This window comes from Miscanthus floridulus, chromosome 8, assembly GCF_019320115.1.
Source record: "Miscanthus floridulus cultivar M001 chromosome 8, ASM1932011v1, whole genome shotgun sequence".
Taxonomy (NCBI): Eukaryota; Viridiplantae; Streptophyta; class Magnoliopsida; order Poales; family Poaceae; genus Miscanthus; species Miscanthus floridulus.
The window spans coordinates 23,698,334-23,709,680 of NC_089587.1; the positions used below are offsets into that span (position 1 = coordinate 23,698,334).

At 48.5% G+C, this 11,347-nt stretch overlaps 2 protein-coding genes and 1 pseudogene across 2 annotated transcripts; 1 reads left to right on the top strand and 2 right to left on the bottom strand.

The window, feature by feature from the left end:
• Positions 1 to 294: 294 nt before the first annotated feature.
• On the bottom strand, positions 295 to 597 carry LOC136468703 (subtilisin-like protease 4). Its single transcript, XM_066467179.1, has one exon. It carries the CDS (start codon positions 595 to 597, stop codon positions 295 to 297), a length of 303 nt encoding a protein of 100 aa, XP_066323276.1.
• Positions 598 to 1,550: 953 nt separating this feature from the next.
• Positions 1,551 to 5,408, top strand: LOC136468704 (protein WVD2-like 5; annotated as a pseudogene).
• Positions 5,409 to 7,888: 2,480 nt separating this feature from the next.
• Positions 7,889 to 11,054, bottom strand: LOC136475984 (EIN3-binding F-box protein 1-like). Its single transcript, XM_066473640.1, has 2 exons — positions 10,763 to 11,054; positions 7,889 to 10,623 (listed from the first exon to the last, which is right to left on the bottom strand). The coding sequence occupies exons 1-2, from the start codon at positions 10,785 to 10,787 to the stop codon at positions 8,675 to 8,677; spliced, it is 1,974 nt and encodes a 657-aa protein (XP_066329737.1). The 5' UTR covers positions 10,788 to 11,054; the 3' UTR covers positions 7,889 to 8,674.
• Positions 11,055 to 11,347: the final 293 nt, after the last annotated feature.

Below are 11,347 nucleotides of genomic sequence, written 5' to 3' on the forward strand. Positions count from 1 at the left end.
CTCTGGGGTGGCTGCGCTAGCGCTGAGACCCGAGCTGGAGGCGGCCGTGATCCGTGTGACCAGCCACGACACGACGAGCGGTCCGTGGACTACGGGAGCGATCATGCCCACGCCGCCGTACGCCGCCATGGTCTGGCCGGCCTCGATGTGGCCGCTCAAGCCCCTGCTCTCGCAGAGCACCACCTTGCCGGTCACCTCGGCGCCGCGCAGCACGCTGCAGTCGCGGCTGGCGTCGAAGCCGTCCGTGCCGGGGTACACCAGTGGTTGCAGGTCCACGACGGAGTTGTTCCTGGGCTAGAACAGGGACTCTCCGTGGAACTCCTCGCCGTTGCCGAGCTTCACATTGGTCCGTATCGTGCGGTCCATGGTGCCCGCGGCAACAGTGAGCATCCACGGCGCGCCGTTGCCGACCGTGCCGGGGTCCGGCCCCGTGTTGCCCGCGGCGCAGCTGACGAAGATGCCGCGCTCCATGGCCTTGAACGCGGCGATGGCGATGGAGTCGTAGTTGAACTGCATGCCCGAGTAGGCGCCGATGGAGAAGGACAGCACGTCGACGCCGTCCTTGATGGCGGCGTCCAGCCCGGCGATGATGTCCATGATGGAGCAGCGGCTGTGTGTGGATGAAGTTCTTCCGCTCCTGCAGGTACGCCGCGCCGTGGAGAGCCAACGACAGGAGCAGCAGCAGGGTGGCGTGACACCACAGGGCCACTTAGCCGGTTAGCCGGGCCGAAATGCACTAACCCTGTCATGATTCGAGCAGGAAAACACACATGCATGCCCGACAGACGAGCTGACGGCGGCGAGAGCAGGCATGGCTCCACCGACGCAAAAAGCCAACGTGCGTGCATGCATGCGTGGACCTGTAGTGAACCATTTTAAAAGTTCATGGACCAAAAATGCAAGAGTCAAAGCTGATGGACTTAGATGACACAAAACGAAAGTTAATAGACCTAAAAATGCAGTTTCAAAGTTGATGGACCTAGATGACACTTCACCGAAAGTTAATGGACCTCCGGTGTATTTTACTCTATATAGATGCATAGGACACTAGACATGTGAGGGCGCGCGCTCTTGGCAGTAGGTGCATTTTTTCTAACCTTGCTCGACCCTTGGCCCGCCGCCTTGGACTCGTCTCGCCCGTGGCCGATCTCCTCCATCCGCTTGCCGCGCCGCAACCCGAAGAGGAGACTGAGCTCGGTCGAGCACCACCTAGGGGCCAGTGTCCTCGCGACCATCTCCGACACGGCGTCCACCCTCTGCAGCCTCGGTGTCCCTGCAACCGTCGCTGCTGTCCTACTTCGCCACTCACCACTTTGGCCGGCGACGAGCACCACCAGGACACTAGGTATTCCCTCCCCTTGGTCCTCCCTTCCTGCTGTGTGAAGCCGTGCGCCCAAACCTTAACGTAATTCATAGGTAAAACCATGCGCCCAAACCCTAACATACTATTCGTAATCGGATCTGAATCTAATTACAGGTGTATATGCATGTATTATGCCTACTAACTTCGATTGCTTTGCAAAAATTATTGGGTGTACATGTGTACACCCATGTCCTTTACTGGGTCCGCCACTGCCAGTGGGAAGCCCGCAATGCCTAGCTTAGGGGGCCAGGGTGAGGAAGAGCATGGGGAGAAGGGCAATGAGGACAACTCTGGGGAGAGCGAGGTGATCAACCCGCCAGAAGAGGCTGGCGGGGAGGCCACCTCGCCTATGGAAGGCAGGAAGCCTCGCCTTTCCAAGGTGAGCTCTTGATGGCGATGTCTTGTAATGCTTTTGTGGCTATCTTCTTCATCTACAGTTGTGCTGATTGCCATTTCGTTCATTATGTAACTTTTAGGGGAATCAAAGCCATGGACCTAAGGCTATCAAATCTAAGAGCCCAAGGAGTGGAGATGAAGGTCAGACAAGGAGAAAAGCTCCCAATTCTTCTCTTCCTAAGGCACCCATTGTCCAGGTGTCCCATGGTGACGCTAGTGTTGGCAGTGATGTAAGCAGTTCTACATGATGCACTATGTTTCAATATCTTCACTGGTCAGCAGAAGAGCCCGTAGCCTAGTGGTTGCAAGCGCTTTAGTAGCACCTCCGGATCCTGAGTTCAACTCCTCGTGGGAGCGAATTTAGGTGGGTTACAAAAAAAAATCCCCTCGTCGGTTCAGGGATTTTCTCAGCTTGCAAGGTTGGTGTCTTCTACCTTATAGCAATGCCCTGAGCACTGGTGGAGGTCATACCCCGTGGGTTCAGGTATTTTCTCAGCTTGCAAGGTTGAGGTCTTCTACCTTAATAGCAATGCCCTGAGCCCTGGGGGAGGTCGTACCCCTGGCAGGTTGATGTTTAAATATATTCACTAGTTATGTGGATATCTAGAATCAACTTCCTGCCCAATCCAGTTGGATCTTACATGACTTGTTTCACTTTTATCAGAAAGCTGGCAAGACCTTACATGACTTGTTTCACTTTTATCAGAAAGCTGGCAAGAATGAATCTCACTCATCTCCCATGGATGTAACATTGCTGGATGACTCCAAGTAAGTTGCTTCTTTCCTTTTTATTAAGATCAGAATATCTTGGGAGAAGGAATGTAGTAATAGACTAATAGTGTATTAGTATTATATGCCCCGAATAAATATGTTCACCACGAATTATGATACTGGAGAACTCTAGACTAATAGTGCATTAGTATATATGCCCCGAATGAATATGTTCACCACGAATTACAGTACTGGAGAACTCTACCAGAGACATCATTAAAGCCTCCAGTAGGAATAGTACATGCACGCCTGGGCGAGTTCGACAGTGTGTCCATGCTACGCATCTGGGATATGTGCATAAATTCGTGCGCGCTGCTTGTAAAACAGAAAGAAACCATGCTAAAAAAGTCATTCTATAGCTTCATCTGGCATAAACATATCCATACGATGTCCTAGACAAATCCTGGTGCATCATAGACTGAATATAAAATGATCTAATACAGCTATATATTTGAAGAGTCACTTATGCTATTTATATTTTAACTCAGATCCAGGGAGAAAAGGAAAACTCAAAAGCCATCAGCACAGTTCTCTTCCATCAAAAGAGATGAAGAACAGTCAAATGGTGAGAGTGCAAAACCTCGAAAAGTTGACAGCACTCCATCATACGGTTTCACCTTCAAGTGTGATGAGAGATCTGAAAAAAGAAGAGAGGTAACACTGTCTTTAGCTGTTTTCTTTGCTGATTGCATTTTGAAATACGCATGTTGCCAACTTTGTTTACCCAATTCTGCAATCAAACAGTTCTATTCGAAGCTTGAGGAGAAGATTCATGCAAGAGAGTTAGAAATAAGCAATTTGCAAGCGAAATCAAAGGTACCCTTATGTTCCTTTCTTTTGGGAAATGTTGCCTTCCAACATCACATCTCTTATGTTGCTTGCTGATATATTTCTGTAAAATGCACAGGAAACTGAAGAAGCAGAACTCAAAATGCTGAGAAAGAGTTTGAATTTCAAGGCAACACCAATGCCAAGCTTGTATAAGGAACCAACTCCTGCCAAGGTTGAATTGAAAAAGGTAACTTAGTGATTATGAGTCATGGCTATCTACAGTATCTTATACTTTGAGTGAACTCATGACTGACATGCCTTATGAGCATGTGTGGAATCATCACTCATACAGTGTAAATTCCATCAGTTTTAGTCACCCACAGCCTTTCTTGCCTTTTCGGAATATATATTTCACACAATCATTTAAAAGAGGAGGTGAAGTTGAAACTACCATATAGTTTAGCTGGAACCTGGAAGGCTTAATTTTTTCTGATGTAAAAACCTGTTATCTAAGTGGAGATGGTAACCGCAGTCGGTATTTTGTTTTTCTCTATTTATGACTTTCCTGATGCAATGATTTCATGTGTGTACTAAATTTTCTGTTCGTGGTCATCTTGAGTGGCAGAATTTATACAGGGCCTTGACATGAATAATACAGGAACACCGACTTATTTGGCTTCATAGCGTCCATAGAAATACTTATTTCCAGTTGGAACACACTACTCAAATAATCTCTTGCCTGTTAACCAATGATTACCCGTCGTCCAATTAATCACGATTAATCGTCCTAATCGGTCCTAGTGACCGATTAGGGGTACCGTCGACTTGTACAAGTCGCCAGATTAATCATGATTAGTTGTCCTAGTTGGTCTCATGGTGACTAGGTTCGACTAGACGACTTGTAAACATTGTTGTTAACGGAAATTTGATAATTGTTTAGCGACTAGTGGCTCTCCTACTTTAAGTCCCTGTTTCTTTGGCATCGATCAACTTTATTGTCATCATTCTTTGGTGCTTTGCTGATATGATTGTTTAGTCCAAATATTGCATTTATAATTAGTCAAGCACATGACAATGCACCAGAAAACCTTGTCAAAAATGGATGAGGAGCCAAATTATACATACCATCAGCACTCAGCAACTACCAGGCTTGCAGGACAGACGAGATACTCGAATGTATCTTACTAATTTAGTTTTGATATATGTAGTAGAAACTAATGGGCCTGCTACCTTACTGGTTGGCAGGGTTCAAGTAGCACACAAGGTCCTGGGTTCGACCCCCTTTGTTGGCTGTAGTCCTGAGTTATACGTGTAACCGCCTTAGTTGCTTTCAGCGAGATGCACATGGACGCAAGCATGTGTCCTGGACACTCGGTGGCACGTCTAGGGCAGCCGCTCTTCGGGGTGGTTTTCCGTCTGAGCGCGAGAAGCTTCTTAAATCTTAATGCAATGCCGTGGTGGGGCAGTCTTTCCCCTGCATGTTGATTTTTTATATGTGCAGTAGAAGAGTCCTCTCTCTTTTTTAATACATGCACATATACTACTGGACAAATATGGAGTTTGTATTTCAAACAAACCTTACGTGTTTCGGCATTGCTATTTGCTGTAGATCCCCCCAACTAGAGCTAAATCACCAAAGCTTGGTCGTTCTAAAAATAAGTCCACACCAGAGACTGAAGAAAATGCTACTACGGACCAACCTGCCCGCCTGAGCTTCGAGGAAAAGGTTTCTCAAAATGGTGTGAAAAAATCAACCCCGTTGAATTCAGCAAAGAAGCCCTAGAGGGAGTCACTCCCCAGTCTGCCATCTGAAGAAGCTGGTCCGCTTGGGGGTGTTCGGCTTAGTTTGGAAGATGTGGACGGCTGATTCCGGCTGATTCAATAGTGTTCTGTGAGAGAGAATAAGCTGAAACAAGCTAAAACAAGTTGAGACTAGACAAGGAGAACAGGAAAGAACACCAAACTCAATGCAGTTAATGCTCAGGAGACAGGATCAGCTACAGGACAGGTACAAGGCAGTGAGACGAAAACAGATTCTGTTCAGGGGCCAATTGAAGCTGGAGCTAATCCTAATGAACAAGACGTTAGCGAACAGAGTGCCATTTAGTGAAGATCACGGTGACCAAAACCAACTGATTTGTGATGGATGGTGGCGTGCCTCAGCTTTGTATAATATTGTGCTTGCCTGCTAGAGTAACTTGTGGCCTGTATTATGTTATGTGATATATACTCCTGTTTTGTTTTCCTGGAATTGAGCCTGGTATGTTGCTTATCAATCTAGATAGCTTTTGTTCATAATCTACAGATATATCCAAATTGTCCCAAGTCATTTGCAGTTGGTCGCAAGTGCATTCATTATAACCTCCTAATAAGTCCTAGTTGTGTTGCCAGATGGTAACATCCAAATTCTGCAGCCCTGATTAATGAGATTTCATTTCAATATCCAGGGCTCTAGACCATAGCAAGAGAATACTGAACTTGTGGTCATGAGCCAGCTTTTTTTTATTTTTTGCCTGTGTACTTGAAACGGCTTCATACCTTAGAACTTGTGCCTCCTATCCAAATCTACCTTTTGTTTTTCAGAATTAGCCCCTTCTGTGAAGAAGAATGTCCCCCTGATCTTCGATTGTGTACTTCGCTAAATAGCATTGTTCAATTGATAATTTGAACTTCGATTGTGTACTGGATATTTGTCATCTGCGTAACGTGTCTGTCGAATAGTATTTCTTCGCTTTGCATAGGATAATGCTACCTTCATCTGTGGCTCTCCTGTTTTATCCGTAGAAAGCTAGAGAGTGGGCAAAATCAGCACACCTGCCTAATGGCCTTGGAACTTGCCTACTAATCGATGATGAGGGCTGTGGCTCAGTGGTCTGCGGTACCGCTGGCTGCTGAAGGATGAAGCTTGAACAGGTGCTCTTCAGTTTGTCATGTGCAATGCTGCTAGGCAGGAGTCATCTTGGGTCGTTTCAAATTTCAATCATTGGAACCTCTTGGTGGTCACTTCGCTGTATCTAATTGAATCATTAGCTGCTGCTTCTCGTTTGCTGCCGATGCATCATATATAACTTGCTCTTACCACGAATCTGACTCGCACGTTAACACGCAAAAATAAGTAATGGGTACATACAAATGTTTAAGATAACTTCCAATGTGCATTTTTATTTTTACAACTTTCAGAATTTATCTTTTGGACAGTGTTTTTCACGTAATATATCATTTTTATATACCTATAAAACTCTGCTTGCAATTTAACTATTTATTTTCCTCAACATACATAAACTGTGACTATTTCAAACAAATTATGCCTAGAATTTTCAAACGAAGGGACTGGGAGTTAAGGGAGGCCAAGAGTTTTTCCTAGCCTGATGAGTGCTCCATCCTGTTGCGACTGGCTCGACGTCGCTTGCACCTCCTGGCGAACCACCGGAACATCAGCGGTGGCTGTTGGTCTCCTTGCGCCCAGACTGATCGAAGCACAGAACAAACAGGAACTCAGCCTCGGACCGCGATTCACAGATCACCACAGGAAACCAAAACCACAAGAGAAGACTCACGCACGAGAGGGGGGCATCCATCCTTTGTGCAACTGCCACCGCAGCCTGATTGCCTGAAGGCCGCGAGTCGCCGGAGGCCTTGCGCAAGATTTCGCCCTGGAAATCGACCCAGCGGTCGTGCAGCTGGCCAGGCCTGACGAAGAAAAATGAGGGCTTCTATTTGCAGGGAGCAGTTTTGGCTATTGATACAAATTCTTCTTGAAATGAACTAGAATCACTACGAAACACCTATTTCGATGATTCCCGGTCCTTGTTCAAAATAGAAAAACATTTCGAATCACTGCAAAACACCTATTTGGAATATTCTCATTCCTAGTTCAAAAGTCAAACAGAGAAATGTTTCTACGTGTTCCACAGAGAATCGCTAGGGATTCTAGAGATCCACTTTAGAATCCAAAATGTTCTAGCATTCAAACGCACCTTTAATATAATTCTAATCTATCTCTTCCAAATTATTTCGTAATCTAGTCCATATGATTCACACTTACGATTATTTTGTTTTAATTTTTTTCAGGACAATTTTTTTCACGCACGACAGTTTCAGAAAGCCATAACTCAAAAGTGCCATAGTTATGACAAACAAAAATTGTATAATACTCCCCCCATTCCAAATTATAAGTCGCTTTGACTTTTTGGATTCATCCATTTGCTATGTATCTAGATATATTATCATATCTAGCTGCATAGCAAAATAGATGTACCAAAAAAATCAAAGTGACTTATAATTTGGAACGGAGGGAGCGGAAGGAGTACTACATATGGTATCTATAGCCAGTACAAAGTCAACAAACCAGGAAATAACTCATTCCTAGCCAATCAAAAAAAAAATCTTTTAGCAAGAATTTAAACATGAGCAGCTGCCCCTCAATACTTGAAGATAGCCTTGGCCAAAATACTGAATCTAAATCATAACAATGCATCAGCAAGACAATGTGTATTTTGAGGATTTGGGGTTCGATAAAATATCAGTACATCCCATAGAATCTACTTGCATGCACAAAAATGTTATAAATCCAAGGCAAGCACAAAGTTTCAACATAAACACATATTTCATTTATTCATAGAGGGTCACCAAGCTTGCAGCACTCAACAATCTGCCTGTAAAAATTGGGATCTGGCAAAAAAACAACCATACAAGGTTGTCAAGGCAAGGCTTCTAGTATGCGCCTCGCAGTGGCCAAGATCACCATGAACACCAGGCATCCCAAAGAGACTGTAAAAAAGATGCGACCCTACATGACCCTTACACACCATGGAGAACATCACACACAACACATCAAGAGCCAAAACAAACTCAAAAGTCGACAACCAAACACACTGCACAAGTCCACAGACGCTCCAGCATGCATCAGCAGCCCTGGAAACGATGTCCTACACCAGCACCTGGTGGTTGAGTTAGAATTGTGATAGTCCAGAGCTGCCACTGGATCGCGGACACCTGCAACTTCATAACCATGAAGCAGTAAAACGAAAAAGGACTTGGACACTATGGCAACCTAAAAAACCTTATGACTATAAAGGCAAGGACCAGTGTCTGGATAGAGGGGCAGAATGCCAGTGATGGCAGCCAAGGCTCAAAAAACAGATAAACCCCCTGAGAGGTGATCTGTGAAAAACGAGCACTTGGCAAGAAAGCACCCCCTAAAACAACTGGTCCTTGAACAATGCGGAAGCCCACCATCATGACTCGCATGTGACTATGCAAGCCAAAAACCTGAAGATCATCTGGTTGCGCTACTGCTATGGTCGTATATCTGCATCTGGAAGTGGCTCCCAGTAGACATGGGCCCTTCCAGCAATGGACCATCTTGTCTGCCTATGCAAGGATGTCGCACCACCAGAGCTTCTTCTCCAGCGATGCAATGTTGTGGTTGCCAATCATGTTGCAGAACTGAAGATTGAGGCCCTCTAGAGATTGGCCAAGGTTGCCCAAGAACGGCACACTCTTCTGAGTAACCTTAGAGCAACCAGACAGTGAGAGAACACGGAGCTTGAGGTGACTTGCAGATGCCAAGATGGCAACACCATAGTCACTAACCATGCAGTTTGAAAGATCAAGCTCGGCAAGCTCGGTGCAGCTCTCCGACATTGTGAAGAGGCTAGCATCTGTTATCTTGCTGCAACCCTCAAGGCTGACTTTCTTCAGAGATTTTCCATGTCCCTTCACCAGGGAGGAGACAGCCACATCTGTGATGTTCTTGCAACCACTCAAGTCAACCTTGATCAGACCAGCTTCAGAAGACTGGATCAATGGAAGAAGCCCATTGTCAGTGACCTCACCAAGACCACTCAGGTCAACCTGCTCTAACTGAGGGCAAATCATCCCCACCACAGCCAAGCTTGCATCAGTGAAACCTGGGCAATCCTTGATTGTAAGGAAACGAAGTGATCGGCAAAGAGGAAGTTGTGCAGGCGCAGAGCAGATATCCTTGATCCCCATGCATTTCACCAAAGAGAGAGCCCTGAACTTCTGGCTGCAGTTGAGGAGGAAAGCAAGAATACCGACAAGAGTAACCCGGTTGCATTCCTCAAGCTGCAAGTTCTCAAACACCTTTGCTGATTCTGTGAATGCCTTAAGGCCAGCATCCGACACATGTCCGCACTTCCTGAGGTAAAGCTGCTTCAAGCTTGGGCAGAACTTGGCAATAGAAGCGAGCGCAAGATCAGTGACTCCAGGGCAAGAGGTAACACTCATGCACCTCAGATTCTGCAGGCCAGCAGCATTAGCCATCACCCAGAAACCCCTCTCACCAACAGTAGCAAGACGAGTAAGTATAAGGTCAGTGACAGCCTTCCCATAGTATCCAATCACAGCAAGCGAAGCATCAGTTATGTTCAATCCCTGGAGCCGGATCTTAGCAAGTGAAGCGGTAGCAGAGCACACCAGACTGGAGATGCCTTGGTCACCAACAAGAGGGCAGTTCTTGATGTTCACAGCTTGAAGCTTCACGCAGCTGCGGCCAATGGCCCTCAGGCCCTCATTGGCAACACCGGAGCATGCCTCAATGGTCAGAGACACCAAGTTGGGGCACCCCTGCGCAACAGCGGCGAGGCCCTTGTCTGTGATGAGGGGGCATCGAGAGATATCCAGACGCTCCAGCGAGGGGCACCCGGCGGCGATCTCCGCAAGCCCAGCATCGGTGATAAGAGGCACATCCCAGAGCGCCAGCGAGCCGAGGTTGGGGCTGCCGCGTGCAACCGCCGAGAGTCCTTGGTCCGTGACGCCACGGGTCGGGTGGCTACCGCGGACAGCGAGCTTCTCCAGCCCGCCGCGGGATCCGGCGACGACGGCCATGGCGGACAGGCGGACGTCGGTGGCCTCCTTGCCCTCCAGGACCCTGTCGATGGCGAACCGATCCGCGGGGAACTTCTCCTTATCCTCCTCCATGACGAACTCCTCGTTCAGGTCGGGCAGCGACGGGGTGTCCGCCGCCGCCGCCGCCGCGGCCTGGCAGAGCTCGGAGGCCCGGATGCTGCCGAGGAGCGCGAGCCAGCGGCGGGAGACGCAGGCGGAGGCGCCGCGGCCGCGGCCGCCGCCGCCGGGCACGCGGCGCAGGATCTCGAAGAGGCACTCGTCCGGGAGCGCGTCGAGCGACCGCAGCGGCAGCGGCAGCTGCTGCCTCTGCTTCTTGGACGCCCTCACGCACTCCGCCGCCGCAGCAGCGACCGCGGTCGCGGCCACCAGCGTGCGCTTCCGCTGCTGCACGGCGCCTCGGCAGAAGAGCCCCGCCAGCTCAGCCGGCGCCGGGACGAGGCACCCGCCATCTGATCCATCCAAGAAGCAACCAATTAGCCATCAGAACGGAATAACAAAGGTAATCGTCTCGTCCCAACATGAATCTCAAATCAATCGACAAAACTCCGAACAGAAGAAGAATAAAGAAGAGGTCTTTCGCCTTCTCACCTCCGTAAGCGTAGAGCGCAGGCATGTCTCCGAATCTCCCAAGACCAAAGGGACCCCTTACCCTCCCACTCTAATCAAGACCAGAAGAACGAACAAGAGCACGGTCACCGCCGGATCTGAGGCGCCGGAGAGGGCCGGAAGCATTTACAGCCCGCCGGAGCAAGGAAAACGGAGCCCTATCGCCGCCGGCGACAGGGAAAAAAGGGAGCAAAGGGAGGGAGGGGGAAGGGGAACCTCTATGGGGAGAGGGGGGGGAGGAGACCGACCTGAAGAGGAAAAGAGATGGGAGAGGAATATAGGCAGCCGAGTCGTGGGAGAGAGAAAGGGAGCCCTTGGCGCGCCCAAGGGACAGAGCGTGGGCGTGGCGGGGGCCTCGGCGTCGCGTCGCGTCGCGTCGCGTGCCCCTCGACCCACGTGGGCCGTGGCGCCGAGTTGCAGTGCACCGCACGCGGCGAGCTGGATTCATTAAACCTCCGCGCTGGACAGGTACGGCGTAGGGTAGGGGGGTCGTTTGGGATGGATGCAGATGCATATGACTAAGGCTGGGTTTAGTTCGCGAAATTTAGAAATTTGTTATTATAGTAT